The sequence below is a fragment of the Stereum hirsutum genome, assembly GCF_000264905.1.
Source record: "Stereum hirsutum FP-91666 SS1 unplaced genomic scaffold STEHIscaffold_4, whole genome shotgun sequence".
NCBI lineage: Eukaryota > Fungi > Basidiomycota > Agaricomycetes > Russulales > Stereaceae > Stereum > Stereum hirsutum.
The window spans coordinates 1,893,944-1,920,266 of NW_006763134.1; the positions used below are offsets into that span (position 1 = coordinate 1,893,944).

Genomic DNA, 26,323 nt, shown 5'->3' on the forward strand with positions numbered 1-26,323 from the left:
AACTCATCGGACAATGCGATTTAATGGCGCTTCCTGTTTCCTTTTCGCATCCGTGGCATCGGTCGCTCCGAGTCGCCGCGTCAGTGCCATTCTGCCAGGGACCCTGTCGTTTGTGACAGTATCACAGAACGATGTTCTCCACTGTTCGGGTACCATCTTTCGTAATAGTCTTACGGCAAAGCCTCCTGATATATTGGTTCATCGTGAACGTCATCATACGACTACTTTGAAGGGGCATGATCCAAAAAGACGGGGAACACGAGGAAAGATCTGCTCTGCACAAAAACTTCACCCTCTCACAGTACGCCCAGCACTGGCACTTTCCTTCACTTGGCTTCTCTCTTCATCAGGTTTGATTGTTTGTCACGGTACAGCCCCAGAAAATCGTCCTTGGGAAGACTCTTTGACAGTCCTGGGAGCGTGGAATGGGCGTATCGTTTCATTGCCTTTTGAAGCCAGAAAGGTGTTCTCAATGTGCTCGCCTTGTTCTTTACATCTTTGAATTGTGGCTGAGTAACTTCACTGCTCGCAGGCACCTGAGCCGAAGTACCTCTTTGCTGCCGTGATCTTGTGGCAGAACCGAGCTCAGAATAAATACAGAAGTTCGTATCTCATAGAACATCTGTCATGGTGCATGCTCACGGAACACCGTTTGACAGACAGTGGGGAAGGCCATCTTGCCATTTCATATACTAGTGTTCTTGTGTCTTTTGGGAGCATGAACAAAGGATATATAACCCGTCTTCATTGACTATTCGGCCGCTATATTTTCTTTGAGCTCTTCGAATATGTCAGGTCCCGCTCTTGCACTTTCTGAAGTCGTACTCCAAGACAAGCTTTGGTAAGAATCGGCCGCACTGTACCCATCTAGTCTTAGCGTTCTAAATTCCACCTCACCTTACAGGGTCATCGAGAATTATACGGAGGTTTCGTCCACCGGTGCGTTGATTTTACCTTCACACATTCTGTCCTTCCGTCATGGCTCTCATCCTGTCCAAACAAGCTCTATGGATCATCGATTTCCTTCAGACCTTACCGATGGAGATTGAAGCTGTGTGGTCGAGAACGCTAACAGGAACCAAAATACTGTTTCTTTTGAATCGATACTCCTTCGCGCTTTATCTTTTTGGGACGCTGCGCATCATCCTACCCGGAGACGTATCCAATGACGGGTGAGTGTCTTCTTCAAATAATTGGGAACCACCACGTACGATTAACGTGTGTTTATATAAGGTGTGCTGTGTTAAGCGATTGGACCATAGCGTTCAGATATGTCGCGTTAGTCACGACGAATGGTCAGCTCTCTTTTATGATCAAGTTCTTCGTGTGGGAGGCTCACTCAGTGGTTATCCGTCTTCAGCCCTCTTCGGACTCCGTGTCTACGCCATTTGCGGTCGCATGAGGATTATTCTTCTTCTAGCGGTCGCATTAACGGGTGCGAGAATCGGCATCAACATCTGGGTGCGAACATTATGTTTGTTATAATGACCACTTACTCATGTCGTGTACAGAGAGCCCTCATCTCCACGGGCGCGTCGACGGAAGGGACGCAGTTTGTCACATTCTCCGCTTGCAGGTCCACATCCACGCCTGGGCATGATCTCGAGTTGTTTCAGTGGTAAGCACCGGATCGCAACCGATTTTTTTCAATGCTTGATATCTACTACACATCGATGTACAATCTAGGTGTACGTGCAGACAGTCTACTCCCTCACACAAACCCTTATATTGTTTGATGAACTTCCAGCCAACGTCATCACGAGCGTGCTAGCCTTGACCTTCGATGCATTCACCTTCTTTGTCACACTTATTAGGACGTACCAACATGTAATGGAAATGCGACGATTGGGACAGAAGGGCATAACGGAGTTGATTCTCCGGGACGGTACGCAGCTCACCATAAAGTTGTCACGTGGAACTTACATGGTATATTAGGTATCATGTATTTTCTGTACGTCTTGAGACATCTTCGTCCCTATGTCTCTCCCCAAAATAATGCATGTTCTGACGGACATATAGCGCTGTATCTGTCATTCAAGGCGCCAACACTGCCCTATCATTGGTAGGGGTACTCTAGCTTCATTCATGAACATCCTGCGCTGACACTTAGACAACAGCAGGCCATAGTTTTGGTAAGAGCGCCAACGACGTTGCGGTCACATTCAGCATAGACACGCTAAGCCTTCACGTAGGGCAGTACCGAAACATCCCTGACGATCGCCAACATCGTAACACCCTTCAATGCTTTGTAATTACAAAACCATTCGCATGCACTGCTTTCACTCGAGAGAATCGTCTGACAATCTACGCTATTTAGGCTACCGAATCTATTCGTCAACCGTCTCGTCCTCAACCTCCGACTCTACAGTCAACAGCAAGAATCAAGCGAATCATCCTCGCTACCGGGCATAGCCTTTGTCCAGAACCGTTTCTTAGGAAACATAGGAGCACCGTTGGATCACGACCAGTGGGATTCCATTCTTGACGATGTATTCGAGGACGCCGCAGGTGATGGTGGCGCTGACGCCAGCGGTCACGGTGTGTATGGCGAGGGCTGGGCGACGAGACCTAATGCGAACACAACGCTTGTACCTGTGGTGGGCATGTTTCCAGCTTTCTGATTTTGGCGTGGACTGATTCTGGGATATTTTCGAAAGATCTACGACGAAGAGAACAGTGGAGCCATCGAGATGGTGGGTATCGAAAGGCGCCTGAGCACCGTCGCTATTCCATCAAGCACCATCGCCATACCGTCCAGTATCGTCGCAACCCCATGAATCTCTCTGACTGTCTGCTCAAGTGACCTGCGAAGGTATGTTTACTCTCAAGCACACTCGCTGTATTTTCTTGTTTAATGTATGAATGGACCAATATAGCCTCCTATTTTTAGCCATAAACACCAGTGCGGGAGTAAACTGCTGGACATGCCGAGGTGTCCTCAAGTGGAAAGGGGCTCGTCTGGGTATATCCGATTCCTCGCCTTACGAAGTACAATGAAACCAAATCCGTCTCTTTCTCATGTCGCCAGCTTACCCCATCAGTGGTACAGTAGGCTGGTAGCAGGAGAATAGCAAGTCTATCCTCGTCGAAGCGGAGCACCGTTTGTTCCTTTCTTGTCCAAGAATTTGTTATTCGCGTTGTATCACGATCTGTCACTTGCGAACAGTCGACGATCTGCGACCTCAACATACATCTTCGAGAACACCAATGAACAGTGCCCCATGTTCATGTCAGCGGTAATCGCAGTGACATTGGCTATGCGTACTGGGGAGAGACAGTGGAGAATGTATGCTCAGTACAGTCCGGTAAGATGCTGCGTAGCGATAATAAATAAAAGTGATGTGTCAAGTCCACCGATCTCGCAATCAGATCGCCGCATCGTCCGTGTAAAGGCCCTCTGACCCTCCATATCCGCCACCAGCCCCCGGCACCTGGTTCATCCCCAACATATTCGAGATATAAGCGTCCCAGTCTTCGCCCCTATTGTGTCAATGTCATCATCGACAAAGGTCATGTCAGTCATTATTTGACGATCGAGTGGACCAGTACGGGTAAGGGGCACAGAAGAAAAAACTCACTCGAATCCAGAAGGCACATTCGTCCACATACTCATGAAATCGTTCCCATCCACCTCACCCATCCTCATCGGCATCCCTGCATCCGAATCCAAAGGCATACCCGCCGTCGCATAAGCATGTCCTTGACCCTGCATCCCTACGGCAGCATTGTTACTGACCTGAGGACCATGGCGGTCCTGGTGCTGAGACTGAGGCTGTGACGACGAGGAAACGCTGTTCCCTAAGATCGTATCCAAATTGAACAAATCGTTCATATCGAATCCGCTCCCCGTCTCTCCTATTCCGACCCGCCTTGTAAACTGTGCCCCTTCTTCGTTTGCAGGAATCGCTGGCAGAGTCCCCCAACCAGAGCCGGGAGGAACAAAGGGAGAAGTAAAGTCGAAAGAAATTCGAGGCTCGGTGTCCGTGTGTGAATACCGCTGGCGATCATGGTAGTTCGGCAGCCGCGCGAGATCATCGCTGTGCATGGGCAGGGTTGGCGGTTGACGTGACTCCGGGGTGAGCGACAGCGACGAGAAAGACGACGGGTCGTGAATGTCTGTGTTGTACGGCGGTGGAATGTTGAACGAGGACGATGCGGACTGATGAGGAGAGTAACGTTGCCGACCTATGTTGGATCCGTTCTGCGATGACGAGGATGAAGCTACGGCATTCTGAGGCTTTTGCTGAGCACGTCTTGTACCGGCATATTGTCGCGGACCATCTTTCGGCGAAACAGATGAATCGAGCGGATAACTCCCGGGTGAGCTGGAGATCAGCGGTTCGGGGGGAGAACCAGAGTCATCGATATCTCTGCTTCGCTTGGAGGAGGGCGGTGGGGGCGGTAGAGGCAGATCTCCAACGGAGACGAGCTCATACAAGACATCCCTAAAAACATCCACGTGGCAATTTGATGTCAGATTTGAGAGTTGACACACAAAAAAGTTACGTATTACCAGAGTTTTCCGGCGACAAAAAACCTTATCATCAGAGCAAAAAAAGTCAGATGGGAAGACGGGCTTGTAGAGACGAATAGAAGGGGTGTACCTATCCTCGTACGACTTGATGGCCTGCATGGCCTTGTGAACATCTCCGATCTCCTTCGTCAGGTCGAAAGAGAATCCGGCAAGCTTGGCACTCCATATGTTCAGCAGCAGCACCAAGGCAGCCGCAAACGCAGGGACCTGCACATGGAATCGAGCGAGTCGGTCATTTTGATTCGGATATGAACGGAGAGCAGGGGTAAGTTCAACGCTTACCGGGAAGAATGCACTCATGGTAGATATGTCTTTCCGACGAGCAGAGTCCATGATCCGGATACACGACCTTGCAGCGCTGGTACACACTGCGAGGGAGGAGGACGACAGAGGCGACGCGCCACGAATGGACGTTATGAAAGGGCGGTGTATGGTGATCTGCAAGTTGTAGAAGTTCAAGTAGAGCATTGCTGACTGAGTGAGAAAGGTAGTATCCTCTCGGGTAGGATCCCATCGCACTGCACATATTGGGGAACGGTTTTGAAAGCCACCGTCAGAAAACTCTGGACATAGAGCTGAGATTCGAGGGGCACGTACGAAAGTCAGGCACAGAGTCCAGCCATTTATTGAGAGCTGAGTCTAGCTGAGAAACAGTATGCTGTTCCCATTGCGGACCTACGAAACCTAGTTGAGTCTTTGATCTGTTGATCAAATACTACAAACACAATCAACGTGAATATTGAAGTTGGGCCCATGTCTTGACAAATAACTCACGATTGTCCTCAGCGCGTAGGCATGAATTTGGACGAGTTTCAAGTACAATGTCAAATAGCAAACGGTCGACGGCTTCCCGGCAGGTTGCTGAAAAACCTTGTCAGGATCAGGCGAAGTCCAGTATTCATCGTCGCATTCTACCGGCATGTCGAGGTCGAAACTAAAGTATAGTTTAGCAGGAGCATAGGCCAAGGCAACAACAAACACCGCTCACTCCTCTTCCTGATGGATGCGAACGGTTTACAACAATGAGGATACTACGGGAAGAAAGAGGCAAGCGCACTCACGTGTAACGCGCAAGGTCGACCCAGACCAGAGCTTGTAAGTCGATCAAGAGCGACCAGATTCCTAAAGGGACCTGGCCATGAGGGACTACAAATACAACAAGAATGTGTATGAGTCGTACCAGAACGCACGCTTCCACAATTCATCCTCGATAGTCGGGTGTGTATGATAGACTTTGCGACGGTGAGCACCAACGTCCAGAGCCATCCGAACGGCAGTACCGACTAGAGCCCAGCATGTTTGCGGTATCGAGCTGCACTGCAAGAACATAATTGCTAACTGAGATATATGATCAGTGTTAGAGTACTCATCTGCGTGCCAGAGTTTTCAGAGAACTTACACAATGAACTTGTAGGTCATACAAGTTCGCGGCGACAAGAAGAGGAAGGCGCGTTAGGTCGACTTGACGGAACCATCTCCATCCAGCCGAATGCCAGTCGTCAACGCCATCAAGGAGAACGGCGGGATCGTTTGAGTACCGAGAGGCGGTGGCGCAAACGAGAAGGAGAACCTGACGGAAGCCACCATCGCTTAGATGGAGACCGTCAGCGAGAGCCTGACTAAATGTTGGACGATGCAGGAGAGCAGTGAATATGTTGATGTTATCGAAATAGAGATTGACGAGCGAATCGAGCAGGTCCGGAGAGGGAAAGTCCCATGGATGCAGCCAAGGATCAAACGCGGAGCGTTCCCACTGTCCGATATTAACACCGGTCCATCGTGAACGAGGAGCGCGGATACTCACTGAAATTTGTTCCCAGTATTTTTGCCGTCTCATCCCGCTTCCTTTTCCTTGGGGTTGCGGTCCAGTATGCCGAGCTTTCAGGATGTAAGTAGTACGAACTAAGCTGGCGCCACTGGACTTTCCTAAGAACCGATGAAATATCTCAGGGTTGAGTCGCATGTCGTTCAACCGCTCTGTGAGAAGCCTTTCGTCGGAATTCTCCTCATCACTAATATCATCTTGGACCTTGACGGCCTCCGGGTCTACAGGACTATTAGAAGTAGAGCCGGACGCGGGAGACATTTGGTGGAGGGCTGTCTTAGCCAAGCTAGCTACATCTGACGCAGACCGTGTGCGAGAGGGACCGGAGACGGTCAGATTATTCAAGTCTTGTGCTTGCGAAGGATCGCCATCGGAAGGCAGGAGCTGGTCGACGTCCACACAGAACCTATCAGCGACGAACAAGCGCTAGACCATTAAAACGACTAACGCGTCCTAACAGCCCTTCCATCTTTTCCAACCGGCTCTCCAGAGTGTCAACATAGCTGTTATGATGAGCGTAAGCAAGTGCCTGGCTGTCCAGATAATCAGGACTGCGCATACGCTTTAAGCGGCCCACGTCTCTGGGTACACGGTCAGCACTTGCTTCAACACAAGTCGTCTACAAACGTACCTTGACGGCTAACACATACGTGCATTCTAAGTTGTTAGTTGCACAATTTGAACACCTCGTTTCATTCTGCGGGCCGGCACGGTTGCCTAGAAATAAGTGGTAGGGAATTAGGGGGCGCTTTGTAAACGAGAGTAGCTCGCCACAAACATCTGGCTGGATATTGGAAGCAGGTCAGTTGCCCATGAGACATTTTATAAAATCGTGACCGTACTCTTTCTTTTCCTGCAAGCATCACAGGCGCGGCTTATTCGCCTCCTCTTTGGCCCGCCTGACTCCTGGCGGAAGTTGACTGCAGTATCTGATTCAGAGCCTGAGTCCGACGACATAGCTCGACCAAGTTGCTCAGCACTGTCTATAGCAGCAAACCAAGATGAGCTAAGAGCTAGCAGGGGACACGAGTGCTGGACAAGGGTCAGTAGTGACAAGAAAGCAAAAAGCGAGAGGGGCAGATTGTAGGAGGTCGGATGTATCGCCACAAATATCCGGGTGCATCGCAATTGCATTCTTCTCACTTGGCGCGCCACACTGCTTTGCACCGCATCCACCACCACGGGCTCGACCTGCTCGACCCCAACTCGACCCCCATGGGCAGTACATAACGACTCAAGCACAGTCTCAACGACGAGGGTGTTGAGCTAGGTGGACAGCGCGCGACTGAGAACCTTTGTTCGGTACATCTTGCATCATTCTCTATGAATTCACCATTGACTCCCCTACGCACCGTCAACAAACCGGTACCCCTCTTTCTCCTCTCGAGAAATAGAAAGGTTATGGAGAGTTTGTACCAGTACGAGAGCAAGACGTAGGTGCTCTGAAATACACTGTGATACTTGTCGACTGAAGGTGCTCTAGGTTTGAGATGAACAATGGCGAAGGAGGTTGCACGGTGCGTTTAAATTCGCAGGCGGATTCTCTGCGGACTACTTCAACACGCTTGGGTCAAAGGAAGGTACGTATGCCGTATATCTGCAGTCTTAGGGAACAACCACATCGACCATATCGCAGGATAAGCTCCCCAAACATTCGTGTCCTCTCGAAGCGATCGCACGAAGAAGAAGGTTGCACGGCCATGGATGAGGAGGACCTTGATGAGCTTCGAGAGAATCAGGTCAAGGCTACATCCGGGTGAAGATGGATCTCCTCGGTGGTACACAGGCCGAACTTGATCGACTGGGTGGTACGGCGCAATAACACATCATCTTTCACGTGTCTCATACTGATTTTGTGCCCCGGGAATATCTTAGTTTTATGACCTGGCTCATCGAGCACACATCACTTCCACCGACAAATTACTCTCCTGGTGCTTGAATACTCAGAAAGATGGGATGACGTCCAGGCCATGGAGTTGGGCCACGGGTTTTCTGGCGGCAACTGGAAATCCAGGATCTTCATGCGCAGGGAAAGTCACTTGAGGGCGTTGACAGAATCAGGGTTCTGGTAAGCGTGAAGGTTAGAAGAAGCAGTCGGGGTTACAACTATCAGGTGCGCCGTTTTGTACCACAAATGTTCTCGATGCAGACGGCAGTATATCATACACGATCAAAGCGATACGAATGAGAAGAATCAGGTGTCAAAACGGTAGCAGACAATACGCGTCTCCTATTTCCATTGATCCCAGAACTTTCAATCATGGAAGAGGTTGAAAGTTTCGGGAACATATCCTTCGTAGACAGGCTCGGGGACAGGGGTCGGGACAGTCGCAATGCGTAAACGCGGTCCATCGGAACATTGATGATAAAAGTATAACTGGGACCCATGTGGAACCAAATAACGCTCTTCACCTGTTCCCTCAAGCTCCTGCCCATCATGAGCTCGACGAGTCTCCTCCTCGATTGTGCGCAGCGTATCACCAGTAAACATGTACTTGTATGCAACCACCAGGTTGGGTAGGTCTTTTCTGAGGGACAGCAGCCTTCTATTAGGAACGTCCACGAGATCGAAGTAGTATCCCAGATCTCCTCCGGACCACCATCGAATTGTGAACCAGACGGTGCCACCGCGTATTTTCTCGAAATGTGTCCAGCGAACGGAGCGATCATCCGAGTCCGGGTGAGCCTAAGGCTGTGTGTGAGACAGTGGAATAGAGAAAATAGAAGACTACTTATACTCACCCCGTACACCTTCGTGTCCATGGCTAAAACATTGTTCTCGATCTCTTTCCACCTCTCCTCCCTTCCTCGATCATTGGGGAGAGAGAGCATCGTCAACTTGGTGTTCGGGTCATTCCTGATATCCTCGAGGCACTGTCTACGATCCAGGTAGTTCGTCTCAGGACTGCCGAAGGTCCACCCCATAGGATCTCCAAAGAGCCCGGCATTGAGATTGGCTACTGTTGGCTGAATGTAGAAGTTGGTCAGAGTGAATATATATGGGGACAATGAACAGACCAACCTCAGGTCTAGCGCCTTCGCTCCTAGGAGCTTGAACTTGCGCAGTGACAGTGGAAGGCTTTGGGTGCGCGGATGTGTTCGACATATATCAGTAATCTGCGCGTGGCGTTTCGAGGATGTGAGGGTGATACAGACGAATTTTTTTGATACTCAGCCGGCTTTGACGAGGCAATTTCTCACACGTACCTTTCCACGCACCGTCAATCCGAACTTCGAAGACGTGTACGGGGCAGTTGGGTGAGTATTACGTTGAACTCTATATCCATCTACATCATATCATCGATGAGTGTTGTCTAGCTGACGCAAGGCAGTGCGATTTTGTAGTTGATTGTCTTGTCTCCCGAAAACGTCTTCTACGCACACGACATGAGTGGTTCTGAAATAATGCAGGTTGTTCTCAGCAGCGCTGCGAAGCCACCCAATGATGGTCAAGTAATCCCAATATATATTATGCAAACCTGGGTACCCCACTGTCCCCATCACGCGAACTACTGCTCACTTTCCCACCCACCTCCATATCCCTCTCATCATACAACCTGTCACTGTCCACGGTCAGATTCCTGTCTCCCGATCGTACTATCCCCGTAGGCGTTGACCTCGTCGCAAACGACATCGACTGCGGGAATGAAATAGATTGTGGTGGCGGGCGAAGACCTGATCGCCCCCCAGCTTGAAAAGTTGATAGGTCGGGTTCGGTGAGGAGGATGTCGGCGACGGATTTACGCAAAGCGACCAGAACTATGATTGTTATTGGGTATATCCCCTATAGGTAAAATCGAAGAGAGTTCAGACAGTGTCGAAGAAAGGCTCGAACCAGTGCGAATCAGTGCACCGAGGAAGGGAGGGCGGGCATCATCCAAGAACACGTGTGATGGTTTGAAGAAAAGACTTACGGAGAGTTGAACAGAGGCATCCTGCAGGATGCTTCCTGTAAACCTCACATTCAAGTTCATAGTCACCTCGGTAGCGAAGCTGACGTTCATCCCGATCAGGAGCATCTACTCAGCATGAAGGGAATCGTCGACATTTTGTTCATAAGCTCCAAGTAGGTAGACAGTGATACTGGTAGAACTAAGACGCACCCAGAAAAGACAATAGAGTACACCAGACTCTATCAAGAGCAACATGATCTTTGGTGCCGATGTCCTACTATGAACACTCGTATCACCGAGGTTGACTTTGATTGTGCGTCGATATCGCCTGCGATGTACACACATACTTAGTTTACAAGCCCAATCATATAATGGAATCGAAGTTCACGAACCAAGCTTTGAAACCTATCAACCCTGTCGCTACCAGGTTCGTGGAGAGCGATAAAACCCAGGCGGAGAAGATGCTTCGGTCTCGAATCTCCATTCTGCTTAGGAGGTTCAGGCCGGGATTGAGTGCAGCTCCAATACTAAGAAACATGGAAGCTAGATGGCGATGTGAACCATGTTGAGTTGATGACGAGATACGTAAGAATGTACTTAGAGGGAAGGAGAGGTGGGAAAGAGCTTGCCGAGGGAGCCACAGAGGAGAGCGATGGGCAGAATAAGGATCTTGACGTTCTGGCGCCACAGAACGTACGCTCGCCAAATGAGGATTCCGTCGCTACAGATATACTGATCGTGCGGAGTCAGACATATAAATATACTCGCAGAGGAATGCTATCGTCATCCATCAGCGCTCAGCTCTGATCCACTCACGTTTATATTCGGCAACAGCTCCAAGGCCAGCTCGAACGGCGTCAGCCCCCACGATGATGCATAGACGCCATCTGCCGGGGTGAGCAGCTTGACCGCCCAATCGAGGGAAAGTGCGACATATATCGTTGCTGTTATGATAGTGATCAACGTCGTGAGAAGCAGAGGAGCTCTGGTCCATGTTTTAAATCCTGCAGAGCTGTACGTGCCCTGTTAACGAGAGATACGACTCAAAGAATACGGGCGATGTGCACTCACCCGAGAACGTAAACGGTGAACGCAGCGAGAATAAGATGCATGCCTGTACATGAAAAAAAAATAGCATTTTGGCTCGGTTGATTTGAAGTTGAGCCCACCATAGAGTATGCACTGGATAGCGACAGAAGCTATGCCGATCGACGGAGAGAGTTCGTCCGATAGTGCGAACCTCTTCCACAACATCATATGGTCCGCCTCCATTCGTGCGCTGCCAAAGTACGATATGGAAGTGGTGCGCATTGAAGACAGGCGGAGGGGAAGAGGAATGAGGAATGATACGAGGCAAGGCCGTACATTTATATATCGCGACGACTAAGTCCCTCGTTTCCCAAGGTTTCATATACAGTATAAATAGTTGCGAATCCATGGCCGTAGTAGGAAAAGGGGCGTTCCGATCTCAACAAGAACCGTAGTAGAAGAACACAGATAAGTGGAGTGTATCATCTCTACACCACCAAGCATCAACCAGCTGATGATGCTTTGCCTTGATATAGCGAAAGAGTCCGACTCAAGGAAACCAAGATTCGAGGGGACCATGATCATCAAGGCAAAATTGCAGCAGGTCCCGGAGGTAGTACAAACCACTGTAGTATTGGACCATATCTTCCATCTTTACACGGCGGCGGTCAAGCGGCGGTACCGAGAAGAGATGGAAGTTTATCATCAAGTTCTACCAGCAGTATTCTGTAATTGAAGTTCAACTGTGGACCAGTGTGGACCTGTCTGGTCTAAGAACGCCGTCGTGTAGAAGTAGCACAACAATCATTTAGAGTCGGGACACAAGTCGGAATGAGGGCCCGGGTGGCACCAAAAGGACACGCGGGACGACTCGGAATCGTTCCGGAATAAAGGCTTTCCGGCTATTTCCGGGCGCGCAAGTTGAACTGAATGACGCCACACCGCCCGCCACATCCGCGTCTTCCCTCTCAGTACGTTGACCTCAAGATCGCAACCAGCACACCCTGAAAATCTTAGAGAGAGAGAGAGAGAGAGAGAGAAAATCGCATACGTATAAGTACATACAAATCCATCACAATCACAATCACAGTCACAGACACAGAGGGAAGAGACGATCAATCCGAAAGACGAGTTGGCAGTGAGTACAGTCACACGAAAGGAGCAAGGAGCCAAGATAACGTAGCAAAACCAAAACCAAGAAAAAACTATCCGCGAACGATGAACGATGAACGAAGCACAAGAAAGAATCAAGAGAACCCGTTTGCATCCGATCCAGGTAGGTAGGTATACGTTGGTGGAAAGGCCTCAGACACGGGGAGAGAGGTAGAACGGAAGATCGCGCAAAAGTGCAATGTAACAAATCAATCAAGAGACGCGCCGAAACACAAGGGTGTGGAAAAACACCCAATCATCGTACAACACATACTTATCACCGTTCTAAACTTCGGCCAAGATAAATGTATGCCTCGGCGCGGCCTCCCGACCTCACCTTCAAACCGCATTCGCACCCGTCTGCGCATCCGGCCTTCCCCTCGACAAGCCCCTCAAAAATCCAGGTCTGCCAAGGCCGGCCAACAGACCTCCTCCACCACCTCCAGTAGCCGTCTCACCCGTACCTTCGCCACTATTAACTGTCGTGACCGGCGGAGCAGGAGCAGCTCCGAGCGGGTCGCCACCATGCTGGTGTTGATGATCCCGGTCGGTATCGAGCGAGGTGGAAGTGCGCTTGACGTGCGCGGGTGGGGTGGTGGTGATGCGAAGGAGGGAAGTATAAGCTATAGGCGAAAGTAACACGAGAACGTCAGAAAAAAAGATGAAAGTGGTAGTGCAAAACCCGCAAAGACGCACGTTGCCTGCAAACAGGACAGAACCACCCCTTCGCCCTCCTCTTCCTCCTCGTCGCTGGCCTCTCTGGCACGGCACTCGGTGCCGTCGGCGCCGCCGTGCCATCCGCACCACCACTCGCACCCGCCGCTCCCTCACCCGCTCCCTCACCTACTGCACCATCACCACCAGCCGTCGGTTCCTCCGAATGCACGATATTCCCACCGGCGCCGAACTCTACCATGTTTACCGCACATTCTTTGCATGCGACGAGATGACGACAGGGGAGGAGGACGACCTCGCGTGGAGAGGAAAGACAGAGGAGACATTCGGATGAGGGCTCGTCTTCGGCGGGCGGTGCGACGCCGGGGATTGCGCCGGGGACCGAGCCGGGAGGGGCGGGTGGAGGTGGGTAGGTGTGTGTGGTTGGAGATTTGGGTGAGGTTGGTGCGATGGTTGGGGAGTTGGGGGCTGGAGGGGCGGAAGGGGCAGGAGCGGAAGATGAGGAAGAGGTGAGACCGTAGATCTCGTGAAGGTGGAAAGTGTGAGGACCAATCTAGCATATAGAAATGAGGATCAGAAGCCGTAGACGGATGAAGCACAAGTAAAGAAAATTCACCGTAGCCTCCCTCTTCACAACCTTCACGACCCAGGGTCTCCCATCTTCCTCACTCTCCTTGGAGCTCTCCACAACTGGCGGCTCCGGCCCAAACCTGACCACATGCAAATACGTCCCCTGTTCATTCCTCTCCCCACCCTCAAACTCCTTACCGTCCTCATCACACGCCGCCAACCTAATAACCACCTTCACACCCTCGTCCTCCTTCGCGTCCTTCGCGTCCTTACCCGCCACATCAGCGCCAGCATTTCCAGCAGCACCAGCCTGCGTCTGATCGTGGTCGCCGGAGGCGGTCCCAGCCTCGGCATCCATGACAGCGAGCGCGGGTCCCGAAATAGACGTGTTGTGGTTGTGCGAATGGTTGTTCCTCTTCCGGAAATGCGAGAGAGCCGTGAACCGTTTCTTGCGCTCACGATGCTGCGCCCCGTCAGCTATCGTATTCCCATTGGCGGGTGGATTTGGCGTGGCGGTTCCAGACGAGGAGTTGGAGCCTGGCGCTTGGAGTTCGGGGATGGTGGCGGGAGGGGCGAGATCGAGGTTGTCTTTCGAGTCGTTGGCTTTACCGTCTGCGAAGGAAATGCTCGGCCTGCGAGGTTTGGGCTTCCCATGCTCGAAAAGGCTAAGCTCGAGAGAAGCTCCGTCTTCGTGCTTCAAGGTCTTGCCGAACCCCCCATCAAAGACAGCTTCGTAGACAACAGTCCTGTGAGAGTCGGAAGGTACGGCGGACGGGTTAGTGCCAAGGGGGTGAACGATGGAGACAGAGATGGCGCATTTGGGGGCGTCACAGTCATATTCGAATTCTAATGCGTGAAGTTCATGGTGTTCTGCAGAAGGGTCTTCGGTTTCATCGTGCGTAAGGGGAGACAGCTTGAGAGTCGGTCGTTTGAGATTGACAAGGGCTTGCAGCGTAGTTGTAGGTTGCACGGACTAACACACGCGGTACACGAAGAGGGTATCATGTGAGCACAATTCTCCCAACGACGACCACTCCCGACAGGGCGTGAGAATAGAGATGGGAACAGAGTAACGACAGACCTCTTTACTCCTCTCGACCCATTCCTTCACGATGTCCGGTGTCAATTCATCCTTGCCCGCATTACCAGTCCCAACACCCCTTAACGTTTCCTCACTAGCAGCCCAATCAGGCCCCGCGCTCACAATCCCGATATTCGGACCAAAAAGCGTATCGGTCTTCTTCTCCTTCTTACCATCGCCGTTGAGGCTAGCCATATTGATGACTACATCGCCCTGCGCTGGGGCGGCGTTGTTGGTGTTGTTAGCAGACATCGAGCTAGAGCGAGCGCGTGCGAGAGCGGTTGTGTTTTGTTCTGTAGCAACGTAGGGCGCGACACGGAGCCTTCTCAAGCGACTCCAAGATGAATACCCCTGTGAATCTGACCCAGGAAAGCGCGTCTAGCTATAGCTCGGTCATCATGCACAAAGATGAAGGGGACTTACACCAGGCAGTCGTGCTCGTGCACCGACAATGTCAGCAACGTCGGGGAACGAGTGTGATGGTTGAGAGCAAGAGGGGGAGACGGCTGTGCGAGACGGGCAGTGGGTACATTTTGTCATGCCCGGCTTCACCATCGTGATTCCGTTCCGCGTTACGCCGCCAGCCACTCGGATCCCCTCTTGGCTTTCCGCCACCTCCTTCAAGCACGCGTCCTCCCACAAGCACTCCAGGCATCGCACGGGCCCTGCGCACTCCTAATCACGAATAATATAGCATACGTGAGCACCGAAATGGCTTTCAAAGGTATACACAGCTTCATCAATAAGTGTTCGTTCCTGTGTTGTGTATAATTAGACGTTGGCCCAAACTGGACAGTAACGAGCGGTAGAATACGTCTACAAGACTGTTTTACAGTAATTCTCTTATCGAGGTCAGAGACTGTTCTCGGTGGACCTTGGTATTGGTGGTTTGAGTGTCTAGATATTCTCTGAATTTCGCGATGGTCCAAGTTCTTTGTGGCGGCAGACGTTAGGTGTAATACCATGCTGTACGAAACAACATCCTTGTCGTCTATTCGACCTATAGATAGAGTACCTTGCTTTCATTCTACCTCACTTCTTCACCCATAGCACAGCAATCAACAAATCTGAACCCCATGTGCTATCGCAACACCGGTGTCTTCTTCTTCGTTCCATTTAGATGCCTTGCGGTAGAAGGCCTACAGCAACAAGGTCTCCTTCAGCCTTCTCGAGAATAAGACGCACAGATTCGTGTGAGGTATCGCCAGAGTCGAACATACTAGGTAGGCCGAGGGAAGACCCATGAAGAGCATGAAGGGTGGCGTGATGGTAGGGAGAGACAGGGTGATGGTGGTGACGGCGGCGGTTGTGGTGCATAGATTGATTTTGAGCAGGTGGACGGCGTCCAGGTGAAACGAAGCGAACCAACCGTCGAACTTCTCGTTATTGTGCTGATGGATTATATCAAGTAGTCATTGGGGCGAGCAGAGCGAAAGCGTAGGTTCTTAGCCTACGCCATCGCTACCAAAAGCATCTCAGAGGGGAACAGCCAACTTTTCGCAAAATTGTGTCCACCTCATTGCGCAAGGCGCAAGCCAGTCACCAGCGTAGATATCAGCTTTGAGCAGATTAGACTTCATCCTCGGATATGATTCTTTGCCGGATCGCCAAAGCTTTTGCCTGAATAAAATCGAGCGTCCTTGTGTTGTCCGTCACACGCGCAATTCGAGGTTTGAAACGTGCATAGTGGAGTGCATATACATATGGTGCAGCAACGCTTCATATCGATATCATGGTAGAGCGAGCGAAAAAAATGACAAGGTAGACCGACAGCGAAAAGAAAGGATCCGTTCAGGCAACCAACTTAACGACACCGCCGGCAGCCTTGATTTTAGCCCTGAGAGCAAGCGCGTCAGATGCAGGAAGACATTCTGGGAGAGGGAATACGCACTCAGCCCGTGCAGACACAAAGCGTGCCTTGACGATCAGAGGAATCTGGGGCACCCTGTAGACGAAGATAAAATGTTAGCAAATTCATCTCAATCGCATCGTTACACAACGTAGGCTCTATAGGAACGAAACAGAATAAAGATACGCACTGTCCGTTACCGAGGACCTTCGAGTACCCAAGGCGGACCAAATCCAACACCGGCACGACCTCAGAGTCAGCCGTCAACTCCTTCTTGTGCTCCTCTGGTACGAGTGTCCAGAGCTTGTCGACGTTGATGGTAGGGTTGTGGTGCATGTTGCGAGTATAGTGGAAGTGGCGCATACCGACCTTACCGAAGTAACCAGGATGGTACTTGTCGAAGTTGGTACTGTTGGATTTATGAAGTCATCAGTATTGCCCGACTGAGATTTTGGGATGTGTTGAGACGCACCGGTGATGGTGCTGACCACCAGCAAGACCACGACCTCCAGGATGCTTGCGGTGCTTGCCCACACGTCCGTGACCGGCCGAGACGTGGCCGCGGTGCTTACGGGTCTTCGACAAATGAGTGGGCATTTTCTACAGCAATCTGAACGTTAGTGGGGAGTTCTCGTCGAGACAGAGCGATCCAAGCAGGCAATAGATTGTGTCGGAGTCGTCTTCGTGCCCAAACGCATCCCTCCCAAGTCTCTCGAATCAAATCCAACCCAGTGTCATCCGTCCTCCTTCCAGCCGATCCATCCTTTCCATCTATCCAGATCCTTTCCTTCCTTTCCATCTGGGCACGAAAGACGACTCCTCTGCTCTCTAACACATTGAATCGTAGGAAAATGGGGCATAGTTACTCACCTTGAGGACTTGGGGTTTGTCGGTGGTGTTTTCGGGCCTGGCGCAAAGATACACTCAACGCGAGGGCCGAGCGGAGTTTGAATGTTATGGCCCGATTAGGAAGGCACGCGTCGCTCTTGTCTCGTCGCGCCGTCGACTTTTTTCTTCATCTTTTCCTCTTCCTTATCCCCTCGCATCTTTCATTTTTGGGCCCACTAGTCCTTGACGCGAGAGGTAAGCATCTTGGCTATTCACTTTTCTGTCGAATGATGCGGCTATGAGCCGATATTTATTGTCAATGAACCGTTCTTCCACGGAAGTGACGGTGTTGATATCAAACTGTGTCCTGAACCCTTTCCTTCTTTATACCTTCACCATCGTCAGGGTTTCTGGATCTCGTGCTGAATGAATCCTTTTTCTTGTAGGTATTTACGTGCAGACTTAACATCAGCAGCACTCGCCTCTGTTTCGCACCTCCACAAAGGTGAGCACGCGACTCCTTATTGGTCGGCTCCATGTACCTATGTAGCACTCCTCCTCGTTGAAGAGCGAATGATTAAACAAATTTACCATATCTGTCAATCCGCCGAAGGCTCAGCCTGATGGTGACAAACAAAATAATATCAGTTCTGCTTATGACTCTTCCTCTTCTCGTCGTCTTGTTTGTGTCCTTTCGAGTTGATGCTGACTCATCTTTTTGCTCGACACGTTGACTTAGATACCCATTCAACTATTTGGATTGACGTTTGAGCCATGAATGCACCAAGTCGTTATGAGCTTTTCGTCCTCGATGAAGGGGAGAAACCGTGCGTCTCTTGTTCGTCTTGTTTACTTGCCTTCTCCACGACTCCCCGCCTCCATTCTATCATCATCGCCCTTCCAAATGCTTTGTCGCATCACTATCGATTACTGACGGTCTTCCTTACTTCGTTTGTAGAGTTGAGATCGTCGAAGACACTAAGATCCCCAATGCCGCCACCATCAAGGTCCTCAAGCAGGACCACACCCTCGGCAATATGATTCGCGCGTACGTTCTTCTCCAACTTCATCCTACCTTCTCCGTCTCACCCATTCACCTCTCCTACAGCCAACTCCTCCAATCCCCACAAGTCCTCTTCGCGGGCTACAAGGTCCCTCACCCTCTCCACCCCTACTTCCTCATCAAGCTTCAAACAGACGGCACCATCACCCCCGCCTACGCCCTCGAACAAGCATGCACAAAGCTCATCGGTACCCTCGCCTCCCTCGAGACACAATTCAAACGAGAGTTCTCGTATAAGGATGTCCAGGGCGGTGCGGACGGTGCAGCGGCGGGTGGTGCTGGTGGGTTCGGCGGAGGCTTGGGAGGGTACGGCATGGGCGAGGAGGTGGATGCGTATGGTGGAGGTGCGGGAGGAGGGCAGGGACAGGGATGGGCTTCGGGGAGGGATTATTTGGATATTTAGGTGGTGGATGGGAGTTCGATACATTGTTTTCGTTTGTTTTTGCTGTGTAAGTTATGGTGTGAGACCTTGTAATAAATGTATTTCTACGTTCTGCTGCTGTTACATCCGCCGCAAGGCTATCTTAGCGCAATCATCTTCTATACCTATGGAATTTGGTCGAGACGGGTGGCGACACCATTGCTATGGTCATTGCGCCACACGGGTCGAGGGTTGATCGAACGTTGATCCCTGCTGATCCCTTAGTTTCGTGTTCGTCCCGTGGATACTAACGACAGTCGATTGGGTGGTATTAGTGATCCACGCCGACGAGGCACCATCTCAATGTCGTCTTGGCTAGATTCATTACATTCCTTCGCTGTAAGATTAGCACGGTGATCGCTCGAATAACAACATATACGACGGCTTACAGTGGGTGGCGATTCAGCATCGGTGAGCCTATCTGTTGGCGTCATGGGCATCGTAGAACTACCGCGGATATCGCCCCTTTCATCATCCAGGGGGTTGTCATCCGAACTCATGTCCAGCCAGAGACTGTCCAGCGGCTCCCCTATATTCCCGAGAAACCGACTACGAGCGGGAGCGGCCTCGAAAGGACGAGTTTCGAGCGCAGAAGAGTGGGTGGATCGGTTTTGGTCGACGTTTCGTAGGTTCAGAACCAGGCGGTTGGTCAGGATGTTGGGTAGTCTGATTGCATAATGAGTCGGGAATCGAAGGACTGATTGAAGGAGAAGGCTCACACTGAAAAGAAAGGTGCCATGATTTCTGACATGACATTGAAAGCCTGCGAAGAGCCCTATGTGGAAGTTTGCGGTCAATATTATCTCTGATCTATCTTCAACGACGGACACAAACCTGCGATATAGATAACTGTGGGTGTAGTGCCAGGATCAGCCACAGAGGTCGGCTAGGCGATGCAGGGAAGAGCGACCTACCAGGTTTAAGATAGTCGCAGCCACCGCGAGGAGGACGATAGTGCTGGTACAGAGATGCTCTGTCGATAATCTCAAACTTATCTGAGTACGGGACATGCTCACATGAAATAGAGCGTCCCTACGCAAAGTTAGTCAAGAATAATAACAAAACAACCCTGAACATCCTGAGGAAGATTGCTCACCGTCTCGAAGAACCACCTCAGCTATGCTTCGATGCCCGAATTTCCGCATCGCTATGACTTGGTGGACAGTCTTGAAGAGCGTTACCGCAAATACGAACACGTCGAAAGCCAAGGCTAGTAAGACCGCAATGACACTGGCTAGAAGGTGTATGTGAATGTCAGCTGCTTATAGCATTTCGATCTAACGGATGGTCCGACTTACACCTGCCATAAACGAAATATGCATGAATTTTTAGTCGAAATCAAAGGGACTTTACTAATAAATGATCCTAGTCCACTCACTGCTCGTAAACGTCACCATGTGGTGCATAGGACAGACATAATGACAGAGATTCGTATTGCGATCCTCTGGTCGAGATACCTGTCGACAAACCGGCTTGCTATACCAATCAAGTTGCAGCTCCAAGTCGTGAGTTGACATTGCCCTAAAACACGAAGAGTGAACTTACCCAGATATCCACCGCAAATCGTGAGAAGATCAAGATGGACGCCACGCATAATATTAGTTTACTCCGTCCACAGATAGCGTAGATTCTGAGTGCGAAGAGAACTGCAGTGAGGTTATATGGTGAGCCTCTGCTGAGATCCAATATCGATGAGAATTCAGACTCACGATTCGTGGCTAGAATCGAGGGTAAGAAAAAAACAGTGCTCATGAGGTTGAGCACATTACAGCTAAGTGTCACATTCAGGATTTTGAAAACGATGAAATGATCTAGTAATGGGTGCTCTACCCCTTGTCGCTGCCTGACCCGGGTACATTGTACGCCAGTTCTAATAGCCTGGCTCCTCCGAACCCATAGCGATCCACGAAGAATATTGCCGCTGTGATGGTGAGTTTCTTCGACCACATAGCCTCGATCTCCGCTGGCAAGGTCTGGAAGAAGTCATATAACCATAATACTACGGACAAACACGAAGTTTCTCTGTAAGCATGACCGCCTCGGTAAAAGGCACTCAACCTACTTGTGGCAGAGACGATTGTATAGTTCGCGATCGTCCTGGGAGACAAAATCAGCAGTACGAAGCAATGTCGAGACATCAAGAGCTCCTCACCAGATTTGGTCTTCGAATGCAACCTCTTGGATGGCAGAAGGGTTTGTCATTTTATGTGAAGAGTCGAAAAGACTTGATGCTGAAAACTGCGACCAGAAACCTCACCTTGCTCTTATAGACCTGGCATCGTAGTCCCCAAGCAAAGGACTGGGACAATGACATCAGCTCGAAAGTTTTTCGACGAAGAGCAATCAGGAGCGGGATGGATGAGATCCCTCGATAGCCCCCTGTCCCTGTGAGGCTCTGTATAAGGCCCATGCTCGACGTGATACCATGCTGTGAGTAATGCACCGCAGGGACTTGAAAGGTCCTTTGGCGAGGCTGGAAGGCTGAATTCCCGCTATGCCACACGTTCAATTTGACTTCATTGATGCCACGGCCGAGTGCGAATGCGTAAATCTGCAACTTTACAATGCATGAGACATATTTCGGACCGCGCACAGGAGTACGTTCATCAGTGGAAATAGCTTGAAAAAAAATCGAGTAGAACGCTTTTCGGAGGGCTACGCGTATTGAACGCAATTTGACTGTGAGCACAAGTGAGAAATTGAGCCGCATTGGCCTGCATACCAGTGAAAAGACTTCAAGTTTCAAGCCATCCCAGTGAATAAAGGTACCCAAGTTGTAGTAAAGAATCCGATCAGCTTCATTGAAGTTTGAACACAAGGCACATGCATCCGCATCAAATCCGAAGAATGTTGCTCGTCAGTGTCAAATCGTCTTTCCGCACAGGCCCAAAGGCAAAATTATTGCAGTGCTAGCGCTACTCGCGATCGGACCCGACCACCCTCTAAGAAAAGCCTGCAGGTTCGATATGCAAGGCCAAGAATGGAGCATCCCGAACTCGTCATCTACGGAACGCGTGATTTGAGGCATTGCAGAGTGGCCTCCTTCGGGCGACAAAGGCCAGCACAAGCACCCGCTATGCTGGTAAGCCGCGGACTTGCGGTAAACTGGACGACTGAAGTTTTCAATGTCCACCCAGCAGCTCTGCTATAATTGTCCGGGATCCAAATGCTGAAGAAACCCCCATATACGCTTCATGGGTCATTTGATAACATCATCAGATAGGAACTACCTGTCTGAGAAGATGTATATGCTGCTCTTTGGAAGCCACGATACTGGCATGCAAATGTGTGCGCGAGAGAAAGGTTGACAATGCACGACAACGAGGCATAGTGCAAGTGATACTTTGTTCAAGGCCCAGAGAACAGCGCCGATCGTGCGAAATACAGGAGACCCGCTGAATCATCAAGTTCACATGTATGCTCCACGCGTAGCGTTTCCACATACTGAGTGCGGGCCAGCAAGAATAGGCCGCTCCATAAGATGCTAGACGGACCTTCGGCGAAGTAGACATTGACGGCCAAAGATCGCAAAATTCAAACACCGGAGTAGCTCTGAATGTCCCGAAGCAGTGCGAAATGAGGCCTCAATGTTCAAATAGAGAATTGCTGCCGACCCACAGCGCGGAAATGATTGTCAGATCTTTGCGAAACACGAGGGATACAACGAGGGAAAGGGGAGAAAATACACAAAACATTTACTCCTCTTCGTGAACATCATCTCCAAGGGTCAACTCGTCGAAGTGGTCCAACAGCTCGTCCAATTTCACCTCCGGGAAGTCAGGCTCCTCCTCCACATCATCGTCCGTCTCCTCGCCACCAGCCGCAGCCTCGACCGGTCCGCTCTCATCCTGCTCCATCCCCTCGCCCTCGCCCATCTGCGCATCCCCACCACTGTCCACCTCCATCGCGAACTGCGCCTTCTTCCTCGACTTCCCTCCAGCCAGGCCACTCCCCTCTTTGCCCGTCTTCATCGCTTGCTCCGCCTTGTACAAGTTCACCGCGCTCCTCATCTCAGGATCCTCCTCTAGGTCCCTCAAGAACAGCTCATAGTCTTGCTCGACCTTCTTCTGATCTCTCCCACCCATACGTCCGATAACACCCCTACCGCCGCCCGTCTCGCCCTCCTCTCCGGCCTCCTTCCCAATACTCCTCAATTTCCAGTTCCTCGTCTTCGTCTTCTTCCTCCTGTTCGGATACGCCTTCTTCACCAATATGATATCCGGAATGCGATCCTGCGGCAGTTTGGTGAACTCTTCGGAGTTGAAATTCGTGTGGCTGAGGAAATAACCCATGACGCTATCACCAGGTTGCAAAATCGCACCAAGATGAGTCCGAGTATGAAAGATCTGGTTCGCCGAGGCGGAAGTCTCATAGTCCATCATCCCGTCGTCCTCATAAGTCCCGGTACTCTTGAATGCCCCACTCAACGCCACCTGCGCATCCGCCAAAACCCATTTCCCCTTCACAGCTCCGGCACCATGCATCGGTTCCACATCCAGCACCGTGAACTCCTTCAGCTCACTGATGCCGGCGAGGCTGTCGAACGGTGTGCGCCAGTATACGGGCGACGTGATTTCGGAAGATTGGAGGGTGTTAGGGTCGATGACGTGAAGGGAATTGCCCACGCGGGTGCAGATGGTGAGAGGGTTGATGTTGCCCATTTGACGGGCTTGTTTGAGAGGGATGCAGACGAGATCATCTTTGCAGATGGGGACAATTTCGACGGAGTAGGTGAATTTGTAGTTGGCGGTGCTGGTGTGCGTGTCTGTGGAGAGGAGGCGTTCGGACGACTTAGTTCTAATAGAGAGAGAAAATATGTGTTAGATGTGTAAGTCTATGAGGAGGGATTGAGGAGATGAATCAGAGACGAACCGGATGGGAACAACGCTACCCAGGAACTCGACCATCTTCAACGCATGACTCCGCTGACTATAGTAGAAATCCAGCCCATCCTTCACCTCCTTCACCGAAATCGTATCCTTTTGTGCTCCGTGCTTCAGGATGAGCTGTTCGAGGTACAAGAACGTCCGTTTGTGAGGGACTTTCTGTCGGACCTGAACGAGCGCCTTCCAGGTGTTCTTCGCTGCGAGCTTCGTGCAGTCGGGACATTGGCCGTACTGGACGAGGTACTCGATTTCGAAGATTTGTTCGAGGATCGTGTTTGTCAGGACCTATTTTAACCGGTCAGTAATCTGATTTGTAATATGGGTAGGACATGGTGAAGTTGAAGGCGGCACGATGGAGGAAGCGCGCACCTCTTTTTGGATAGTTAATGATACACGTAGTCGTTTCGAGTGAGGCTCTGTCCAGATGAAGTGTGCTTCGGTTAATCGGACCTTGCTAAGACCCTTGAGCTTTTTGAGACAAATAGCAAGGAGTTCTTGCGATTCAGGCCGTGCGATAACCCATTGGGCTGGAGGTGCGAGATGGCGTTCACAATTTCGGCAGTACGAGATAGAGGCTGATAGCGAGATATGAAAAAGTGAGATGTTTCCTTCAGAAATTGAGCAAGCAAAGCACACCTTGTTTTGGGATGCCTTCAGTAATATCGACGCTACGGCATGCAGAAATCAGCTGAAAATTCCGATTGAGATCGGAGCATCGGAACGTACGTATTTCGCAGGCATGCAACACAAAGATTGGCCGAATTTGGTACGATGGGAGTACCTATCCCCCCAAAAAAATATCAGTACTTCACTCGACCTTGCAAACTCATGCGATCTGCGTACCGCAATCAGCGCACAATACACGGTGGACCGCGGGTCCTGGTACAAACTCCATAACCGACGCCCTTTTTATATTTTCGTCCTGGATAGTTTGGTAGTACAAGCAGCTAATCGATACAGCACCAGAGAACGAGAGAGAGAGCAGTTATGGACGTCAAGAGCAAGTGTAAGCAAGGAAAAGTTTAGAATTTGAAGTCGGCGGTAAGCAAGATCTTAGTCACCACGGAGCCGCACGCACGCGAATGCCACGCGATCCGATGGCGTGGGCGCTTGTTTCTCGTCCACGGTCTGAATCAACAGCTTGAAGGTCCAACACCCCTTGGCAGCACCCTCTGCAATCGCATTTCCTGCTCTTCCTCTGCGTTTGCCCAGGATACTTCCATGTCGGTTCAACGAAAAATTGAACCTGCTCTGTGTGTCTTCGGCTCTGAACGGCCGTCGAAAACAATTGCTGGGCATTCATCACACTCTTGCAGGCCACTGGCAACCAAGCCGTCTGGGCGTCCTGTTAGTCGAACAGTCGGACAAGGGATATCTTCCGAAGAACCTGTGGGAGCTTGGGAATCATTGGTTCCCTCGAACCTCGTTCCGCGGCAATATAGCGCGGAAAATGCTGATCTAGTTGTCAGACAGCGTTACACTTGACCTGAATATCTGCGAGATTTCAGGATACATCTGTGCCCGTCGTTCTGCTGGAAAGACATTTTATGTTAGGGTGAGCCTCGCTTCTATGGTCGGGAGCAGCTCTTCTGAAATGCTACCCTCGAGAGTGGACGACCGGAAGTCCCGCATTTTGTCGTCGGATGCCTCTATGGGCGTTATACCTGGGACGTTCATCAGCCCCATGGTTTGAAGCACTGTCAGAACCTCTACGAGTCCAATCGGTGCACAAGGCGCATCTCGAGATGATACGCAGCATCACAGCTCACGAACATCATATGCTCTTCCTTCTTGACCGTACTCATATCGGTCTGCGATTCGGGTGCGCTTTAACCCATTTTATACCCTCCCTATTCCACATGCAACCGCCGAGACTGAACGGTCCGTGTTCCAAACAGCGTCCTCGAGATGCAAAACTCTCCTCTATACACTCATCAAAAGCTTCCAGTCCACCCACCCTAACCAGAACATGAGGATCTTGAGGAAGCCGGCGGTCATTATTATATGGCACCTATCGCCCAAGAACGCCCGGCGCGTGGAACATGGATGTCAGGGTTGAAGATGTCCTTCGTGCGGTGAAAATACAGTTTGAAGGAATGATTAATGATCAGTGTAATCGATCGGGAGGAGTAAATCTTTTTGCTCGGATCGAATCGGTTTCTTTCGCTAGACCAAGAGACGGCTCGAATCTGCCTTCAGCGTTCGGCCTCGTCTTGTATGCAGGGAATGTAGAGAGAGACTGCGAACCTCTGGTTGTACGCCCTCTATGCATCGGTATCTTTATGACTTCTAGCTCCGAAACTGGCCGCTGCTTGGTCCTTAATTTCGAAGTTCGAACCGTCCCAGTCAAGCTCGAGTCAAAGCTTCCGTTCGCGCCACAAAGCAACCTTAACGCCACAACGTGCGCCACACGACCTGAGCTTCCCCAAATCGGAAAGGGCGCTTGTTCCCTAAAGCGTCCGAGTCGACGCGTCCGACACACGATCTCAAGCTCGTTTTCCCACACTTTCAGGCCTG

At 50.8% G+C, this 26,323-nt stretch overlaps 9 protein-coding genes across 9 annotated transcripts; 3 read left to right on the forward strand and 6 right to left on the reverse strand.

The window, feature by feature from the left end:
* Nucleotides 1–788: 788 nt before the first annotated feature.
* Nucleotides 789–2,777, forward strand: STEHIDRAFT_154884 (uncharacterized protein; the record flags this gene model as incomplete). The annotated part of the gene is made up of 11 exons (XM_007302025.1): nt 789–841; nt 905–939; nt 1,361–1,461; nt 1,512–1,618; nt 1,815–1,885; nt 1,936–1,951; nt 2,020–2,062; nt 2,118–2,132; nt 2,193–2,248; nt 2,318–2,597; nt 2,658–2,777. 11 exons carry the CDS (start codon nt 789–791, stop codon nt 2,775–2,777), a joined length of 897 nt encoding a protein of 298 aa, XP_007302087.1.
* Nucleotides 2,778–3,234: 457 nt separating this feature from the next.
* STEHIDRAFT_94327 (uncharacterized protein) lies at nt 3,235–7,384 on the reverse strand. Its single transcript, XM_007302026.1, has 17 exons — nt 7,202–7,384; nt 7,138–7,143; nt 6,991–7,076; nt 6,921–6,940; nt 6,808–6,862; nt 6,339–6,743; nt 5,934–6,287; nt 5,715–5,872; nt 5,596–5,656; nt 5,523–5,530; nt 5,309–5,468; nt 5,132–5,249; nt 4,817–5,052; nt 4,605–4,741; nt 4,514–4,537; nt 3,579–4,445; nt 3,235–3,480 (listed from the first exon to the last, which is right to left on the reverse strand). The coding sequence occupies exons 1-17, from the start codon at nt 7,314–7,316 to the stop codon at nt 3,366–3,368; spliced, it is 2,925 nt and encodes a 974-aa protein (XP_007302088.1). The 5' UTR covers nt 7,317–7,384; the 3' UTR covers nt 3,235–3,365.
* A 512-nt stretch (nt 7,385–7,896) lies between these two features.
* On the forward strand, nt 7,897–8,156 carry STEHIDRAFT_53397 (uncharacterized protein; the record flags this gene model as incomplete). The annotated part of the gene is made up of 2 exons (XM_007301500.1): nt 7,897–7,939; nt 8,002–8,156. Coding segments are annotated over 2 exons (198 nt in total), but the record flags the coding sequence as incomplete, so codon positions are not given.
* A 457-nt stretch (nt 8,157–8,613) lies between these two features.
* STEHIDRAFT_154886 (uncharacterized protein) lies at nt 8,614–11,563 on the reverse strand (the record flags this gene model as incomplete). The annotated part of the gene is made up of 11 exons (XM_007302027.1): nt 8,614–9,045; nt 9,102–9,326; nt 9,382–9,438; nt 9,880–10,143; nt 10,274–10,378; nt 10,463–10,580; nt 10,645–10,779; nt 10,950–10,984; nt 11,069–11,264; nt 11,324–11,366; nt 11,422–11,563. 11 exons carry the CDS (start codon nt 11,561–11,563, stop codon nt 8,614–8,616), a joined length of 1,752 nt encoding a protein of 583 aa, XP_007302089.1.
* Nucleotides 11,564–12,305: 742 nt separating this feature from the next.
* Nucleotides 12,306–15,247, reverse strand: STEHIDRAFT_145901 (uncharacterized protein). The gene is made up of 5 exons (XM_007302028.1): nt 15,183–15,247; nt 14,760–15,118; nt 13,725–14,651; nt 13,130–13,661; nt 12,306–13,056 (listed from the first exon to the last, which is right to left on the reverse strand). Exons 2-5 carry the CDS (start codon nt 15,009–15,011, stop codon nt 12,773–12,775), a joined length of 1,995 nt encoding a protein of 664 aa, XP_007302090.1. The 5' UTR covers nt 15,012–15,118; nt 15,183–15,247; the 3' UTR covers nt 12,306–12,772.
* A 1,303-nt stretch (nt 15,248–16,550) lies between these two features.
* STEHIDRAFT_52832 (uncharacterized protein) lies at nt 16,551–17,205 on the reverse strand (the record flags this gene model as incomplete). The annotated part of the gene is made up of 4 exons (XM_007301454.1): nt 16,551–16,596; nt 16,651–16,704; nt 16,799–17,017; nt 17,081–17,205. 4 exons carry the CDS (start codon nt 17,203–17,205, stop codon nt 16,551–16,553), a joined length of 444 nt encoding a protein of 147 aa, XP_007301516.1.
* A 1,005-nt stretch (nt 17,206–18,210) lies between these two features.
* On the forward strand, nt 18,211–18,902 carry STEHIDRAFT_53012 (RBP11-like subunits of RNA polymerase; the record flags this gene model as incomplete). Its single annotated transcript, XM_007301465.1, has 3 exons — nt 18,211–18,263; nt 18,395–18,484; nt 18,545–18,902. The coding sequence occupies 3 exons, from the start codon at nt 18,211–18,213 to the stop codon at nt 18,900–18,902; spliced, it is 501 nt and encodes a 166-aa protein (XP_007301527.1).
* Nucleotides 18,903–19,191: 289 nt separating this feature from the next.
* On the reverse strand, nt 19,192–21,122 carry STEHIDRAFT_154890 (uncharacterized protein; the record flags this gene model as incomplete). The annotated part of the gene is made up of 13 exons (XM_007302029.1): nt 19,192–19,257; nt 19,310–19,586; nt 19,640–19,695; nt 19,755–19,769; nt 19,835–19,877; nt 19,937–19,952; nt 20,017–20,150; nt 20,299–20,396; nt 20,466–20,566; nt 20,630–20,691; nt 20,751–20,919; nt 20,983–21,017; nt 21,073–21,122. The coding sequence occupies 13 exons, from the start codon at nt 21,120–21,122 to the stop codon at nt 19,192–19,194; spliced, it is 1,122 nt and encodes a 373-aa protein (XP_007302091.1).
* Nucleotides 21,123–22,490: 1,368 nt separating this feature from the next.
* Nucleotides 22,491–24,786, reverse strand: STEHIDRAFT_119927 (NMD3-domain-containing protein). The gene is made up of 6 exons (XM_007302030.1): nt 24,650–24,786; nt 24,533–24,587; nt 24,443–24,474; nt 24,176–24,381; nt 23,793–24,091; nt 22,491–23,717 (listed from the first exon to the last, which is right to left on the reverse strand). Exons 1-6 carry the CDS (start codon nt 24,699–24,701, stop codon nt 22,616–22,618), a joined length of 1,746 nt encoding a protein of 581 aa, XP_007302092.1. The 5' UTR covers nt 24,702–24,786; the 3' UTR covers nt 22,491–22,615.
* Nucleotides 24,787–26,323: the final 1,537 nt, after the last annotated feature.

Excerpts from the sequence above, each read along its gene's own strand:
- STEHIDRAFT_94327 (XM_007302026.1), bottom strand. The coding sequence starts at position 7,316 with ATGTCGTCGGACTCAGGCTCTGAATCAGATACTGCAGTCAACTTCCGC. Across the intron at positions 6,744-6,807 it reads TGGAAGGGCTGTTAGGACGC|CTCCTGCCTTCCGATGGCGA; the intron begins GTTAGTCGTTTT and ends GACGTCGACCAG. Across the intron at positions 6,288-6,338 it reads AATACTGGGAACAAATTTCA|TGGGAACGCTCCGCGTTTGA; the intron begins GTGAGTATCCGC and ends AATATCGGACAG.
- STEHIDRAFT_145901 (XM_007302028.1), bottom strand. The coding sequence starts at position 15,011 with ATGTCTGCTAACAACACCAACAACGCCGCCCCAGCGCAGGGCGATGTA. Across the intron at positions 14,652-14,759 it reads GGGTCGAGAGGAGTAAAGAG|TCCGTGCAACCTACAACTAC; the intron begins GTCTGTCGTTAC and ends CGCGTGTGTTAG. Across the intron at positions 13,662-13,724 it reads TTGTGAAGAGGGAGGCTACG|ATTGGTCCTCACACTTTCCA; the intron begins GTGAATTTTCTT and ends TCTATATGCTAG.
- STEHIDRAFT_119927 (XM_007302030.1), bottom strand. The coding sequence starts at position 24,701 with ATGGAGTTTGTACCAGGACCCGCGGTCCACCGTGTATTGTGCGCTGAT. Across the intron at positions 24,475-24,532 it reads GTTGCATGCCTGCGAAATAC|CGTCGATATTACTGAAGGCA; the intron begins GTACGTTCCGAT and ends TGCATGCCGTAG. Across the intron at positions 24,092-24,175 it reads CATTAACTATCCAAAAAGAG|GTCCTGACAAACACGATCCT; the intron begins GTGCGCGCTTCC and ends CGGTTAAAATAG.